General features: G+C 58.0%; 1 protein-coding gene across 3 annotated transcripts in view; it reads right to left on the reverse strand.

The window, feature by feature from the left end:
- Window positions 1–14,694, reverse strand: part of ABLIM3 (actin binding LIM protein family member 3) — a 49,774-nt gene that overhangs the window by 16,998 nt on the left and 18,082 nt on the right. For all 3 annotated transcript variants that reach the window (XM_088536876.1, XM_088536874.1, XM_088536873.1), the window contains exons 2-4: window positions 4,036–4,176; window positions 2,023–2,206; window positions 1,435–1,547 (exon numbers count right to left, since the gene is read on the reverse strand). In XM_088536876.1, the coding sequence (XP_088393002.1) occupies window positions 1,435–1,547; window positions 2,023–2,206; window positions 4,036–4,176 (438 nt within the window). The remainder of the gene's footprint in view (window positions 1–1,434; window positions 1,548–2,022; window positions 2,207–4,035; window positions 4,177–14,694) is intronic.

Here is a 14,694-nt window from a genome sequence, read left to right on the forward strand (position 1 = left end):
GCGGGCTCACGTACATCTGGCTGCTGCCTGCAGCTGCCCATGAATAAACCATGGTGCCCTCAGGCAACCTCGCTCTGCAGGCTGGGGAGGAGCCTCCGAGCACGTTGCAAGAGGAAGGGATGACTGGCAAGGAAGGGAGAGGAGGCCAGAGATGGAGCGTGTGGCTGCCTGTCCCCTCCCCACGGCCAGAACCCTGCAGCTCAGGTCCTGACAGGGTTTTGGTCACCACTTGGTGGCAGGACTCCTGGTCCTCCTCATCTCCCACGTGCTGGGCAACTTCCCTGGTGACTTGGAGGGCAGGAAGGTGGTTAAGGCTCTGCAGTCCCCTCACCCTGGACATGGTCTCAAGTGCTGCCTGTGCAACAACAGCTTGACACCCAAGGGGTGCTTTGCAGGTCACTGTGCTTAACCCAGCAGTGGCCCGGGGCAGAGAGCCAGCTCCAAGGAAAGACTACGGTGCAAAGGCCGTGAGATGGGTATGGCATGAAGAGAAAGCATCATAAGGAACAACTTGGGATAAAAAAATAAGGCAATATCCCTCCAAAATAGCTTTCTCTTGCTGAATTTTAAGTTGCAATCAACAGTGTGAGGGAATGAGCATAAGAAGCTTTTCAAAACTGTTCTCCTTGTAGAGACACTGAATAACTTAAGCTCTTGGGAAAGCCCAGTGTGTTCCCAGGCTGCTTCTCATGTTCAGAGAGATCTTGGAACCCAGCACAGGGATCCCCCTATGGGCTGCCTGCCTCTAGCAGCTGGAAGCATGAGATCCAGCAGTTCCCAGCTGCTGGAATCTGCTCTCTGATGCGACAGCAATACCTGGTTCCTACCAAGGCACGCAGCTGCAGTAGGCAGCAAGGGATCTCCTGCCTTCTCCTGGGATCCCAGCAGGGCTGGGATGTGCAACACCCACCAGGAAAGCAACCTCCACTCCTGCCACTCTCTGCAAACCAAGCCCCATCTCCAAAATTCCTGTTGTTGCCTCAGACAGCAGAAGGCTTGGTGGCAGCACCCGCCCAGGTCACAAACAGGCCAAGGGAGTTTCCGAAACCAGGGCTGAATGCGCATAGCATGAAAATATCCTGGGTGGAGTGGAGGGTTTACCACAGTCCTCCTCCAAAACCTCCACAAACACTCATCTCTGTCTTGCATGTATATCTATGTGGGCACTTCCCCAAGTTTGGTCTGGCCTGGCAAGCAGAGCTGTGCCCAAGAGCTCCCCAGGCTTGGTCACTACTCAGGCTCAGCAGGAAAAGACTGAGCTGTTTCCCTGCTTGGAAAATAAGGGGACAAGACTTCCAATAGCTTAAAAACACATTTACGGGATAGCAAATATAAGGCAGGCTGTGCATTGCAGCCAGGGCGTCTGGCTTCTCACCCTGGCTGGCTTTGCTGGAGGAAACACACATATGACATACATGAGAGCGGTCAACTTACGGCTGGGCCCATGGATCTTGATGGGCTTGGTGCTGATCAGCGAATGGGAGCAGTTTTGGCAGACACAGTCCTTCCCACTGAAGGTGACTTTGTCTCCGATGGGGAAGGGCTTCCTGCGGCCAAGGAGAAGGCGGCAACGTGAGATGGATGCCCCACACTGTGCTCCAGCTGCCCTCCATGTCCCCAGCTGCTCTGCTGCCAACCCTGGGGCCCTTCTCCTCCTCATGGGAGCAGCAGGACCCACTGCCCTGTGCCAGCCTGGGGTAGTCCTCGTACCTTCCTTGTGCTCAGAAAGGAGAGGCAATGAGGGTGCACACAGACAGAGCTTGATGCAGATGTTAAAGCAGGCCCCAGACATTGGAGAGAGGGCTGGGAGACTGTGAAACATTTCCACTATGAAAATGCAGCCAGGGTGTCTATGGAGGTGCCAACTTCTGAAGAACAGACTGAAGAATTGAGGGCAAAGGAACAACCCTCTCTCCCAGTACCCCACAAAAGGTCGCAGGGGGCAGGACCATCCTCCCTGGCCCCATTGATGCGACTCCACGGAGAGGGCCGGGATGCCCTAAAGCCGCCACTTCAACTCACCTGCATGTGCTGCACACGAAGCACTTGGGGTGGTAGGTCCTTCCCAGGGCGGAGATGACCTCCCCGGTGATGAAGTCCCCACAGCTGTCACAGCGGGTGCCGTAGAGCTGCTGGTAGTCGTGGGTGCAGATGTACTCCTGGTTCTTGAAGAAGAAGCCCGACTGGGCCAGGTCGCAGCCGCACACTGGAGAGGAGAGCGCGCACCCATCGCGGAGGCACCATCGCCCCAGCGGGGAGGATGCCCACGGGCAAGCGAGAATGCCAAGGGGCATCCATCTCACAGGGACTTGGCTCCTTGCAGCCAGTCGGGATGCCTCCCCATGAGCTTGTAGGACACCTTGGAGGGCAAAGGCTTTGTAGGCATCTCGGAGGGTTTCCCTGGCCGGCCGGGGACCTTCCCGGCACCACCAGGTGTCAGTGTTGGGCTGCAGTGGGTGCAGAACGGGGCACCAGGGATGGGAGGGCAGCAGGAGCTGCTGTCCTGGGCAAACGGACCCAGATGGACAGAGCGGACATCGGCTCGGGGACAGCATCAAGAAGCAGAAGCAAGAGCATGGAAGGCAGGTTGGGGACCCTTTGGGTCTCAGGCCACCTCTCTGCACCCACTGTGGGTCGGGGGGCGGCTGCAGCACGGAGCTGGCAAAGCACACGCAAGGTGGCAGTGGGTAGGAGCTGCAGGGAAGGTGAGACGGGAGGATTTCTGCTCATTAGTTATTCCCTTTCACTTGGAAGCGAGGCAGCAAGCGCTGCCGAGCTCTCCCTGCCGGCTCCGCGTTCCCTTTGAAGCCAGCGGCTGTCGGAGTTCTTTGTCTGGAGGAGTTTTCTGCAGGCACATGAGCCAGGGAAGAGGGTAAAGGGGCTCGAGCACCAGGCTGGGCACATGTCGGCCAGCTCTGAGGGCACCCACGTGCCCACAAGCAGGCCCGGTCGTGCCAAGGAGGGCTGTGGGGTGAGGAGGCACCACGGGCACCAGCAGGGATGGGGAGGACCCCAGAGGGAGGGTCTCCCGCTGCCAAACTCTGTTGCTGCAAGGGGAGCAGCCAAGTGGTGACCAAGGGGATGGAGATTTATGCCCTACTTAGCACAAGGTGATGGGAGCTCAGGAGACCGGAGGCCTTTAAAAACCCTGGTAATTTGATGCTTTGTAATCTACAGAACGGTCCACTGGCCTTCACACACCCAGCTCTTTTAATAAACACACTCAGGAGCCCTTCAGCATCAGTTCTGGGCTGTTAGCTTTAAGGGCTCCTCAGCTCTCCTCCTCCTGCCTGCAGTTGCAGGGAGGTTTGACAAGGCCCATCCTCTGGGGAGGGCACCAGGAGGCTGGAGCTCACCACGTGAGGGGCAACATGGCCTGGTCCCCCCATCAGGAGGGGACAGATCCCGCCACCCGCCCAGGTCAGCAACCCCTGCATCTCCTCATGCCCTGTGCACCCAAGCAGGGGAGGCTTCTTCGTCCTCCCAGTTTGCCCACCGGGTTCAGAGACCCCAGGCCAAGCTCTGCTGTTTCTGCAGGCCCCAGAGGCAGCCCAGCTTCAGCACATAGAAATGCGGCTCCTCCAGCTCATTCCCAGCACCAGGGTGGGACCGATGGGTCAACCCCCCCAGCCCAAGCAGCTCGGGGCTCTTGCACACCTCTGCCAGCCTTGAAACCGCTCCTCCTCGCTCATTGGGGCAGGTGGTGACCAGAGTGGTTGCCCCACACGGGCTGTGGGTACATCTGGGGTTGGCAGGGCATGGAACAGAAGCATTTGGGCAGCCACAGTGACTGTGCCCAGGTCTTGGCTGCCTCAGGTCACAGGCTGCTGGTTTTGGCGTGGCACAGGGACATCGCTGGCCCCATGGCCCTGGCAGCCCCTTCACCTCTCCCTGGAACAGCACCAAATCCCGCTGGGGGCTGCAATCACCTCTCTGCATGCCAGGCTGGTCTCTCCCTGGCGCTTTCCCTTCCAAACTGCACTCTGGGCACACGGGAAAACTCGGCTGCTGGCTCTTTGGGCTGCGCCCTCCTACCTTGGCAGGTGAAGCACCTGATGTGGAAGTGGTTGCTCTGGACACGAACCACCTCCCCCTTGCACGTGTCTCCACAGCGGTAGCACTGGATGACGGTGGAGCCGCTCCCAGGGGTGTACGGGTTTTGCTGATAGGGAACTGCTGACAGAGAGGAGGGAGAGAAAAGACAGAGAGAGGAGGGTCTGTTAATGCTCAGGACACCTCAGGCTGGCTGGAGAAGAGCCCTGCTGCATCCACAACACTGCAGACAGATGTTGGGTATTGCTGGAGAAAGGATGTGCAAAAAAAGGACAGCCAAAACCATCCTGATACTCCTAGATTCTGACCCAGGCTTTTGTCCTCTCTGTCTACCTAGCAGGTTGGGATCTCCCTATCCCCACAGAGGAACAGCCATCGATGCTGGGCTCACGTAACCCAAATGCTGTTTCTCACATGTTCCTCTTTAGTGTCCCCCAAATCCATACAGACCTCCCCAGGCTACGTCCCAAGCAGACATAGCAGGGCTCACCCTGCACAGAGCCCTGCTCAGCCCTGGGCTGGTCCTGGGTTGCTGCTGGTGCAGCCAAAGAAAGCACCAGCAAGGGTCAATCTGGCAGCAGATAACCCTGTTTGGTTAGGAACTGGATGAAGAGGTAATTTCCAGAAAAGCTTTTAAAGATAACAGCATTTGAGGGGTTTGGCCCAGGCTGGACTTGGAGCTTCTCAGGGAGGCAGAGCACAGGAGCCCAGAGGCCACAGCAGAGGTTTGGCAGCAGGATTGTCCCCCCATGCAAACCAAGCTCCCCTGCTGCACTCGGGGAGGGAGGAGAGGCCGGGACTCCCCTCCACGCTGCAGCCCTCCTCCCACGGCCCTGCAGACCACCGCGAAGGGCCGATAACGCTGCAGCCGCAGCCCACGCTGCAGGGGAGGAACCGCACAACGCAGACGGCCTTTCTGCTGGCTCAGCACCGTCCCCAAACGCGAGCACATACACAAAACGCTTTGAAGAACAGCGCTTGCCTTCCCGGCTCTCAGAGCTGCTAATGCACACGCTGCTGCGCTCACAGGCCAAGCCGTGCGGGACTTGTTTGCTGAACGAGCCCGGGGAGAGCCGGGATCTGGGCAAAACGACCTGCAAAGGGCAGGGATTTCAATAGCCCTGAGACTTGTTGACCCGGTGCTGAACTGCCTTCCCAGGAACAGGAGAAGCAGCCGATGGAAACCTGGGACACAAGCAGCCTTCCGAGCAGGGAGGAAAGGGGGCAAAACAAGAGAGATCGCTCATCAGAAAGGCTCTTCATTCAGCACAGGGCACATCGCGTGGAGAGGAAGAGAATCAGCCCATTATTGGCTTCAAAAGAGAAGAAAGAAAAGTCAAAGGGACATTCGACACTACCCTAGAGTAAAATCCCAGCCCTCATGCCAAGTGCCCGTAGGAGCCAGTTTTCCAGTTGCCGAGATCAACTCGATGGACAGGCAGTGCTGCTCGTGGCAGTGGTGCCAAAATAGACCAATCCTCCCCAAACACCCCACATGCTTTGGATTTATGGATCCATGGGACACAGATTGGAGGTTTCCACCTCTCATCTGCCTTGTGAAGCCTGACCTGAGAGCTGCAAAAAACGCCAAGAAGTTTCGCTATGGGTCCCCCTCCTAAGCCCTGCTGTGAAACTCAGACTCCGGACTTGGATTGAACTTTCAAGAGCTGCTGGGATTTCCTTCCTGTGCGTGTAGACTAAGAGGTCTAAAGGGCCAGCAAAGGCATTTCCAGTACCAAAGGCAATGGTAGCAGAGCTACTATGAGATGACAGTCAGGCCTGGAGGTCAGACCAGCAGAGAAAATCCTTTCTGTTTGGCTCTAGATCTTAATTATCTTTAGGACCCAAATACAACGAAGAGCCTCTGTAAGGGGGAACAGGGTGCTCTTGCCCATGCTTTTGCAGGTGTGTTTTGCAGGGAGGTGCAAGTTTTGGGTACACAAACTCCAGGAGCACCTGTAGCTGCTGCTTCTGGGAGCCTGTGCACTCTACAACCCCCTTGCAGCATCCTGGGGGGAGATCCAGGCCCGATCTCACCAGGATCTTCTCAAGGCTGGGCCTTCTACTTGTTTCTCTATCTACTGCAGTAAGACAGAACAATTCTGCAGGGGTCTCCAGCAGAGCAAGAGTTACAGCCCTGAAACTTTCCCTCCCACGCATCCCACACTCGTACCCTCTCGAAAAACAAAGCAGGAGCCAAGCCCTGAGATGCAGCCACGTCAATCCACAGACCTTGGCCTGAAGAGTGTAACGGAGGTGGAGAGAATATCCAGTATTTAATCAACGTTTAAATAAACATAACAATAATACAATAAATAAATTTATGGGAGAAAAAAAAAAAAACAAAAAAAGAAGCAGGCATCGCTTGTTCTGGGCTCCTGGTCTCTAGGGAAAACTTCTTGGTGACCATAGCAACATGCCACCAAGGCCCTGTGCTGACAGGTTTGATGGGAGGAAGGGAAGCAGAAGAGTTTAAGACAGCAGAGGTGCTTATAGCTCTATTGCTCCGCTGGCAGAAATAAAATCAATGCAGTTGCTCCTGATTTGCACCCTTTGAGGTCAGCCAGGACCTTGCCGAGGGCACCGCCGCCCTCCCGTTGGCTTTGCTCAGCATTACGCAGAAAGCCCCTTGATTTGTGATTAACGCCAGGCCCATGCTGGAATTTTTCTCGGGAACATTACTGCATTGTTTTGCTGGGGCTCGGCTTGTTTTCGAGCCGCCAGCTGCCCACCTCGTGGCCTCGCGCAGGAAGTATTACACATCCCAACAGCCCCGAGCAGAGGGATAGCTGATCAGGGCAAAGCTCATTACCCCCAAATAATCCAGTAATAAGGTAAGTAGCATTAGCGGCCTCGCCAGCCGAGATGTGGCCGTCAGGGCGAAGGGCTGGGAGCTGCCCAAGGAATGCCTTAATCTCACCCCACTTTGCCCCGGTCTTGCTTGTCTAGAAAGAAATTAATCTGGCTTTGGGTAGTATTAATGCATTTGTGCTCCCAAATGCGAGCACGCAGAGCGTTACCCAGGCTGGACTCTTGCAGGGTCCCTCTATGTGCCGGCTGAGCTCCATCCACGCAGCACATCCCGAGGAGCCGCCGCGGTCGGGCAGAGAGCTGCCGCGTGGGCACGCAACAGATCTCCCCCAATCCGGATTAAGGTGGCACCTCCGGTCACGGATCGGTGCCCTGTGAGATCCTCAAGAGGGGCCGTATGCAAGCAACAGGGTGGAAGGACGTGGGCACGGGGCCAGCATCAGCCCAGGAAGAGGCACAAGGTGCCCCGAGCACCTCTGTGCTCCCCCTCTGCATTGCTGGGCACCCCCGTCCCTCCTTCCCACCTCCCATTCCAGAAGGACCAGCTCTGCTCATCCAGCCTGCCCAGCCCTCCTGTTCCCACAGCAGCATTCCATGAACACCCCATCCCTGTGCCAAGGGAGCACCACATCCTCACGCGGCCTCCAGAGCCCTCAGAGCAGAGACAGGCAACAGGTTGGAGACAAACATCTACCTTAAAAAGCAGCTTGTGCAGGGCTGAAAGGTTGCAACAGGCAAGCCAGGACCAATCTCATACAACAGCACAAGAGCAGAGGGCTTTTCTACAACCCACCCATCACCTTGCTGGATTTCCTTGCTGGAATCAAGCTCCCTCTTGCCTTCCCTGCTCCCTCTCTTATGCCGTTTGCCCTCGAGGAGGGCCTGTTGGGTGGAAGCTGCTGCAGGTGGGTTGGCATCGTTAATGACAGGTGATTGCAAGCTGCCACCCTGCTCAGAGATCCCGCCTTGATGCCATGTTTGCTACGAGCGTGTTTACGTGACAGCACCTCCGCAGGGGATGGGGAGGCTTGATTTAATTAATTACCAGTAATTAATATTTGCACAATACTTGGAGAGCCACAGGTGAAGGGGGCTGTGGAAAAGCAAAGCGTTCATCCTCCAATTAGCAACCCAAGGCGGTGGCATGGTGACAAGCTGGGTCGGGCACAAGCCGTGGTTTGGGAGGGGGTATCATGGGGGCCAGCCTGGCTGGCACAAGCAGGGCGAACACGGGAGCATGGCTGGAGATGCCTCGGTCATGCAGGACGGTGCATTGGGCTGGACGATGCCTTGGAGGCTCCCAGCAGTCCCATCCGGAGCTCGGGCAAGGCATTGCTGCCTTCCCGCAAAGGGAATGGCGAGGAAGGGGTTGGGAGCAGCAGGACGAGCCGGGAGGGCCGGCAGGCTCAGGAAGAGGAAGCCTGGCCCGGCCAGCGCTGGCCGCGGAGGCGTCGAGGCCGAGGGACAGCGATGACTGGCCAGAAAGGAATTTCACTGGAAGCGCTTTATGTAGAGGGAGAGGCCGAGGTGGAGCGCCGGGGTCGGGACACGCTGTGCCGGGATGGGGGCAAACAGCAGGGAGAAACTCCAGCTCGGAGAGGGAGCGACAACCCTGGGGGAACAAATGCCCATCCCAAATCCCTCCGCATCCCCAATCCCCCGCATCCCCAATCCCCTGCATCCCCAATCCCTGCATCCTCACTCCATGGCAGGCAAATCCCAGCAGCCTGCAAGGGGCGGGAATCTGGGGCAAGGCTCCCACTAGGATCCTCGAGGTACGGAGCACCGTGCAGGCAGGATTCCCCACTCCCGGCAAGTCCCGGATTCCTCCTTGCCCGCTCCAGCCAGAACCATCTGCAGCTTTACAGCTAAAAACCCTCCCTGTGTCACCACTCCTAATCTAGCCCTAGGCTTCCCTAATTAGATCACGGCCAATTATTGCTTCCACCTGCCTCCCACTGTCCCCTTGTCCCCCACTGCTGTCACTCCCGTGCGGTGCCACCTCCAAAGGACAGGAACACGACATGGGTGGTGTTGAGGAAGGCTCAAGTGGTGGATACCCGCTCGAGCGAGGGCACCTTGGATGGGGAAGGGATGGGGAAGGGATGGGGAAGGGATGGGGAATCCTCTCTATCCAGGGTGTTGCAGGGAGGGCCTCGGTGAGCACGCTGCACATCCAGGAGGTTAGTGCCAGCTGGATCCTCCTCGGCTGAGCTCTGTGCACGTCCTTTTGCAGCAGTGCAGCCCCATGGCCTTGGAAGCCCGTGCTGGCCTCGCTCCAGCCCCACAGCCCTGCTGCACACTCGATCCTAGGGATGCAGAGCCCAAAGGCTCCCACACTGCCTGGGCAGGTGGGAGAGTGGAAAGAAGGAGGCTGGATGCAGAGCCCGGAGAGCCGGCAGCACCCTGCATTGCACGGAGCGAGCAAGGATGCTGCAAGAGAGCAGAGGCTGCAGCAGAAAGGGAAGCAGCCGGCGCGGGGTATCTGCTGCCCCAAGCTCGTGTCGAGCTGTAGCAGGGAGGTGGGTGGGAGGCAGCAAACTGTCAGATGGACTCAAGTTGTGGGAGCAGGGCCTGGACGGTGACACGAGGAGGCTCCCGCGCGGTGCCAAAGCCACCAGGCAGGACACGCCGGGATCACGTGCTGGTCTGGGAGCTGGCCCGTGGGAAGGAAACACTGCTCCCGCTCCAGAAAAACAGGGGGAAGGTCAAAAAACAGAGCCAGGAAAGAAAAGAGAAAAGAAGAAGCATCGGCAGAAAAGGAAAGAAAAAGAGGGAGGGAGAGAACACAAGGTGGAGAAAAGCAAAGAAGACAGAAGGAAAAGGACAGGGAAAAAAGGCAAGGTGCAGGGAGCAGCAAGAGCTCTGCTCTGTGCAGCAGAGTTTGTTTCTGGCTGGGCTCATGGAAATTATTCTCTAAACGGGAGCGTGGAGGAAGCGGCGATTGTGTCCGTGCACAGAGCAACCCGGCTACCTGGCAGCCGCTGTCCCCATCCCCATCCCGCGCTGCTGCAGGATGTTTATTTCCTCCAGTTGGAGCAGGCCGGGCAGAGCCCGAGCACACGGGGTGAGTCCAAAAACTTGATTCTCCCAAAAAACAAATAAATTTAAAAAAAGAAGAAAAAGAAGAGGAAAAAGTTGCTCTTCCAGTTCTTGCAGCTGCAGAGAGATGTGAATAGCTCAGTGCTGAGTAGCAAAACAGTAGGGAGCCTTGTTCAACACTCATGAGCTTTTGGAGCCTGACAGCTATTCCGTGTCAGCTCGGGGCTGGCCCTGTCCACACCGGAGGGACAGCCGTGCCACAAGGCTTGCAGCCTGGCCCAGGTGAGTGCCAGCTGCATCACACCGGGATGCGGCAGCACCTGGATGCAAGAAGCAGCGCTCGCCACTGCTGCAGGAATTATTGAATGGGGAAGGGGAACATCTCCGGCACCTTGGGCCCATGTTTGTCCATGCAAACTGGCCTTGCATGCGCGGGGCCGGGCTCGGCTCCCTCCCGGCAGCGTGTGCAGGATGCTCTCGAGCCAGAAGCCACAACCACTCCGAGGCGCTGGGGTTTCTAACAGCATCTGCTTTCCAGTGCAGAACCACCCTTTAAAGTTTAATTGCCGCTCACTAATGCTGGCTGCTAAATAAAAGAAGAGGCACAGGGTTAGCATGAGGCTGGGAGGAACCTCCCACCACCTGGCAACTGCTCCAACTCCAGGCTGTTGCCTCTGGAGAGATCCTGCTAATACCTTCCCTTTCCAGGAACTGGCCCTGCTGGGAATGCTGCGCTCCGGCCTGGAGGAGAGCGAGCCCTTGGAGCACGTGGGCATGCAGCAAGGCAGGGGGGAATGAGGCAGGACATCTGCACCACAGTGATAGTGAATGATGAGCTGTGTTAGAAGCAACAGGGGCTTAATGCATGCAGCCGAACACACGTGCCAAGAGTGACTTGGTGCATGGACATGCCCTCTGAGCCAGCACGGAATTCCTCCCCTCTCCAGCAAGCCCTGCTGGGATCTTTTGCCAGGATAGGAGTTGCGCAGCTTGTCATGGCAACACGGAGTCCTCAGGCTGCGGTTGCTGCTGGATGCCTGATGTTAGCACGTTCATTTGTCTGCAGCAATCACGGAGCTGGTGCAGAAGAGCGTGGCACTCAGTAAGGTGTCCCCGTGCTGGGCATCAGCGGGACATGCACAGAGGCCACCAGCCTGCCACCAGCACCAACATCCCACATGTGCAGCCCTCCTGCGCATCTCTCCTGTGCATCCCTCTTATGCATCCTTCCTGCGCATCCCACCTGCGCATCCTTCCTGCACATCCCACCTGAGCATCCCTCATGCCTCCTTCCTGTGCATCCCACCTGCACATCCCCTGTGCATCCTGTGCATCCTTCCTGTGCATCCTACTTGTGCATCCCTCATGCCTCCTTCCTGTGCATCCCACCTGCACATTCCTCCTGCACAACCTTCCTTCCCATCCCTCCTGCGCATGGTGGCCCTCTGGACTCCAGAGCAGGGTGCTCTTGGGAGGGGTTGGGTTTTATGCAATAGAACCATAGAACCATCCACCTAACAAATGCCTCCACGGCACTCTTCCCATTTCAACCTTCCTGGGAAGGGTCTGTGGGACGGCCAGCTGGAGATCCCGGCCGTGCACAGCGCTTGGAGCTGGAGGCAAATCCCATCTCCCTGCACCAGCGCCCGCCCTCGCAGCAGGAGCAGCCTGGCTGGGAGCTGCCGTCACAGCCCACGCTCTAATAGCATCCAGACACAGCGACACCCCGGAGATTTCCACGGCACCGGGAAAACAGCTCTCCACCGACAATATTGTTCTTATCCTCGCAGGCAGTATCGCACCCAGTGCATCGGGACCCCGGGCTGCATCCCAGAATAGCCGCAGTATTGACACTGCGAGCTGTGTGCTGCAGATAACCACGCAGATCAGGGAGGGGAAACGCAGCTCCTCTGACGGCGCATGGAAAAGGGATCCCCTGGCACCTGTGTGCAGCATCTGCACTGCAGCTGCCCCTATATCTTACGTGTTGCGGCCAGCCCCTCATGCTGGCACGGCTCTGGGTGCACAGGACTCAGGAATCAGCTCTAGGAGCTGCAATGAAACTCCAAAAGGCACAGCTTAAATGTCACAGGAACTATCTAATTCCCCTCCTTTTTAGCCCTGAGAATATTTTAGCGGTTCGTGGCATCTTGAGGAGAGGAGGAGGGATTAGCAATGTTGTTAATGGATGGAGGGAGCCACAGCGGGCACCGTGGGACCTTGGTGGTGGTGGGGGGTCACACTGGACCCTGCTCCCACCTCGCCAGGCCCCTACCCGGGTGGGAGCAAGGATGCTCCACACCTCCACAAGTCCTGTGCTGCCTTCTTCCTTTAAGAGTCTTGCGGAGGGCATTAACTAGTTGTGTCTCGGATGCTCACACCGAGCTCTGACACGAGGCCAAGCTCACGAAGGAGACCCAGAATAGCTGAACTCAGGGGGAGATGCCCTGGCTGTGGAGCCACCAGGACGCACAGCAGCATCGTGGTGCTCCCAGTTTGGCTGCAGGGCTGAGCAGGGCTGCTGCTCCCTGCTGCTCCCCGGAACAGCTCCCGCGGGCCAGGCGGATCCACTGCAGCCGTGCAAAGGCCCCGGCGGCAATTTGGGACGGGTAGCGCTGAGCGCACCTGGGAAGCGAGACGCGTCCCCAGCACATGGGATATATGTCTCTCCATCTCCTCGTGGCTGTGATGTGACTCATCCCTGGCTGCTTTCCCAGACCCCTGGCAAAGAGCAGCCCAGCAGGAAAGGGCCCTGGCTTGTCCCCGTTTCAGGTGCAGCACTAAATCCCTCCTTGCTGACAGCAAGGTGCAGGAGGAGGATCAGGGCTGCTCCAGCTTCTCCAGCAAACCTCCAAGGCCCATGGAGATGGCTGGGGGGCTGCAGCAGAGCTGGACCAGATCCCTGTTTCATTTCACCCTGCCCCCCTCCAGGCAGTTTTGCCCATGTTTGGGTGCCCAGTGGCTTCGGGTGCTGGGGGCCGGTTGCATTTGCTCCCATTTGATGTGCTCAGCTCCAGGGCGAGTCAGCAATGGAGCTGGGGAACAGAACTCTTCAGGGGGACCAAAATCAGGGAACATTAGGATGTGGTAGTTCAGCACACCAGAAGGCAAGCATGGAGGCAGGGGAAAACTGCAGGCACAGGTGGGAGGAGAAACCGGAGAATATACTAGTCCAGCAGCAGTGCAAGCAGAGCATCTTTTCCCGGCATTGCTCCTGGCAGCAAAGTGCTATAGAAAAGGGTTATTTACATGTGTAGGCTACTCCTAACAGCATATGCAAGGCCACGGTGGAGCAAAAGGGCTGGATTCTTATACCATGAGACACCCAGGGCCAAGAGCCCCAGTGCCGCGCAGTGTGGAGCAGACCTAGCTGCACGGCGGCTCTCCCGAGCTGGTCCTGCTGCCCATGATGAGCCGGGGGCTCCTCCTGCCTCACACATAGACCAGGGTCTTCTGCAAGGTTGACCTGGCATGTCCTGGTCCACCTATAGAGTCACTGGCCTGGGATGCAAGGCAGGCGAGGCGAGGCTGAAGGAAGAGCCTCCCTGGAGGCAGAAGTCCTCTATATCCTCCCTGCCTCCCACGCCTCTGCTCCCACTCCCGCTCAGGTGCCGAGCCCTGGGAACAGGCTTGGGGAGCTCCCGGTGCTGCGTGTTAGCGCGGAGCTGGTGCTGGGGCTCCGGGGCTGGGCGAGCTGCGGGGCGACACGGCACGCGCGGGGCACGCGGTGCTGCGCGCCGGGCGAGCAAAGCCGAGCGGGCAGCACAGGCCGCACACCGACTTGCTTTGCTTTTGGGAAAAACGGAGCACAAGGCCGGAGGGAGAGGGGGTGCAAGGTGTGCGCATGCATGCGAGGATGAGCGTGGACGGCACCAGGGCAATGCCAAGGGTCGCAACCACAGCACGGGCACGTCCTCGCTCCCTGTCACCCGAGCAGGAGGTGCCTAACCCCGCAGGGGACCCGGCGCACACCAAACACCCCCGGGGAGGTGCAGGCACGCATGCACAGCAGCGCTGCAGCTCCAGAGGCTGCCGAGAAGCTGGACGGCAGCCCGGAGAGCCAGAACAGGTTCCTCTTGAGGGACCGCATCGCAGCGCGGCAGGGCCAGCCGCGAGTTAGGAGGTGGCATGAAGCAATAACCACCCCGCGAAGGAGGAAGGCTCTGCTTGCAGGTCCCATCAGGTCTGTCCCTCCTACGGTGGAGCAAACCACAGCCCTGGCCACCATTGCCACCCACCACCACGGCTCAGCCCTGCTCATCATCCAGGGCCACCTGAGCTGCTTGCAATGGTCACAGTCCCGGTGGGAATCGTGGGAACTCTATCCAGACCTGACCTCCTTAGGAGGAGCTCAGCAACCACATGCACAGCCTCAGCGCTGCGCTCGGCCGCCGCGGCTGCCCCTTTTCCAGCTTTTTGATGCTGTTCCCACCAGCCTCCCCCGCCTCCCTGGCAGATGTGCAGTGCTTTCTGAGATCAGCGTCTTGCGCTGCGGAAAGGTTTATTTGAGGCGGGTGAGGAGAGATCCCTGCTGAGAGGCTGAAGATGGAATTTCATCCTTACATCTGTTTCAACTTAAAAATCTCACCCAAGCCGCTATAGATACAAATAAATTGCATATTGTTGAGGGGGCGTGAGGCAGGTCGGTGTGTTCTGGACGACCTCTACAGCTTGTAGGGCTTCATGTCCCCATGGTCCCCATGGTCCTTGGTGGTCTGGAGGACCTCCAGAGACCTTTTCCCAGGGGTTGGGTGAATGTGGGCAGGCAGGGTGGAAGGAGCCCTGTTA

This window comes from Tinamus guttatus, unplaced genomic scaffold, assembly GCF_059628265.1.
Source record: "Tinamus guttatus ecotype Peru unplaced genomic scaffold, ASM5962826v1 Tinamus_guttatus_pri_ptg000710l, whole genome shotgun sequence".
NCBI lineage: Eukaryota > Metazoa > Chordata > Aves > Tinamiformes > Tinamidae > Tinamus > Tinamus guttatus.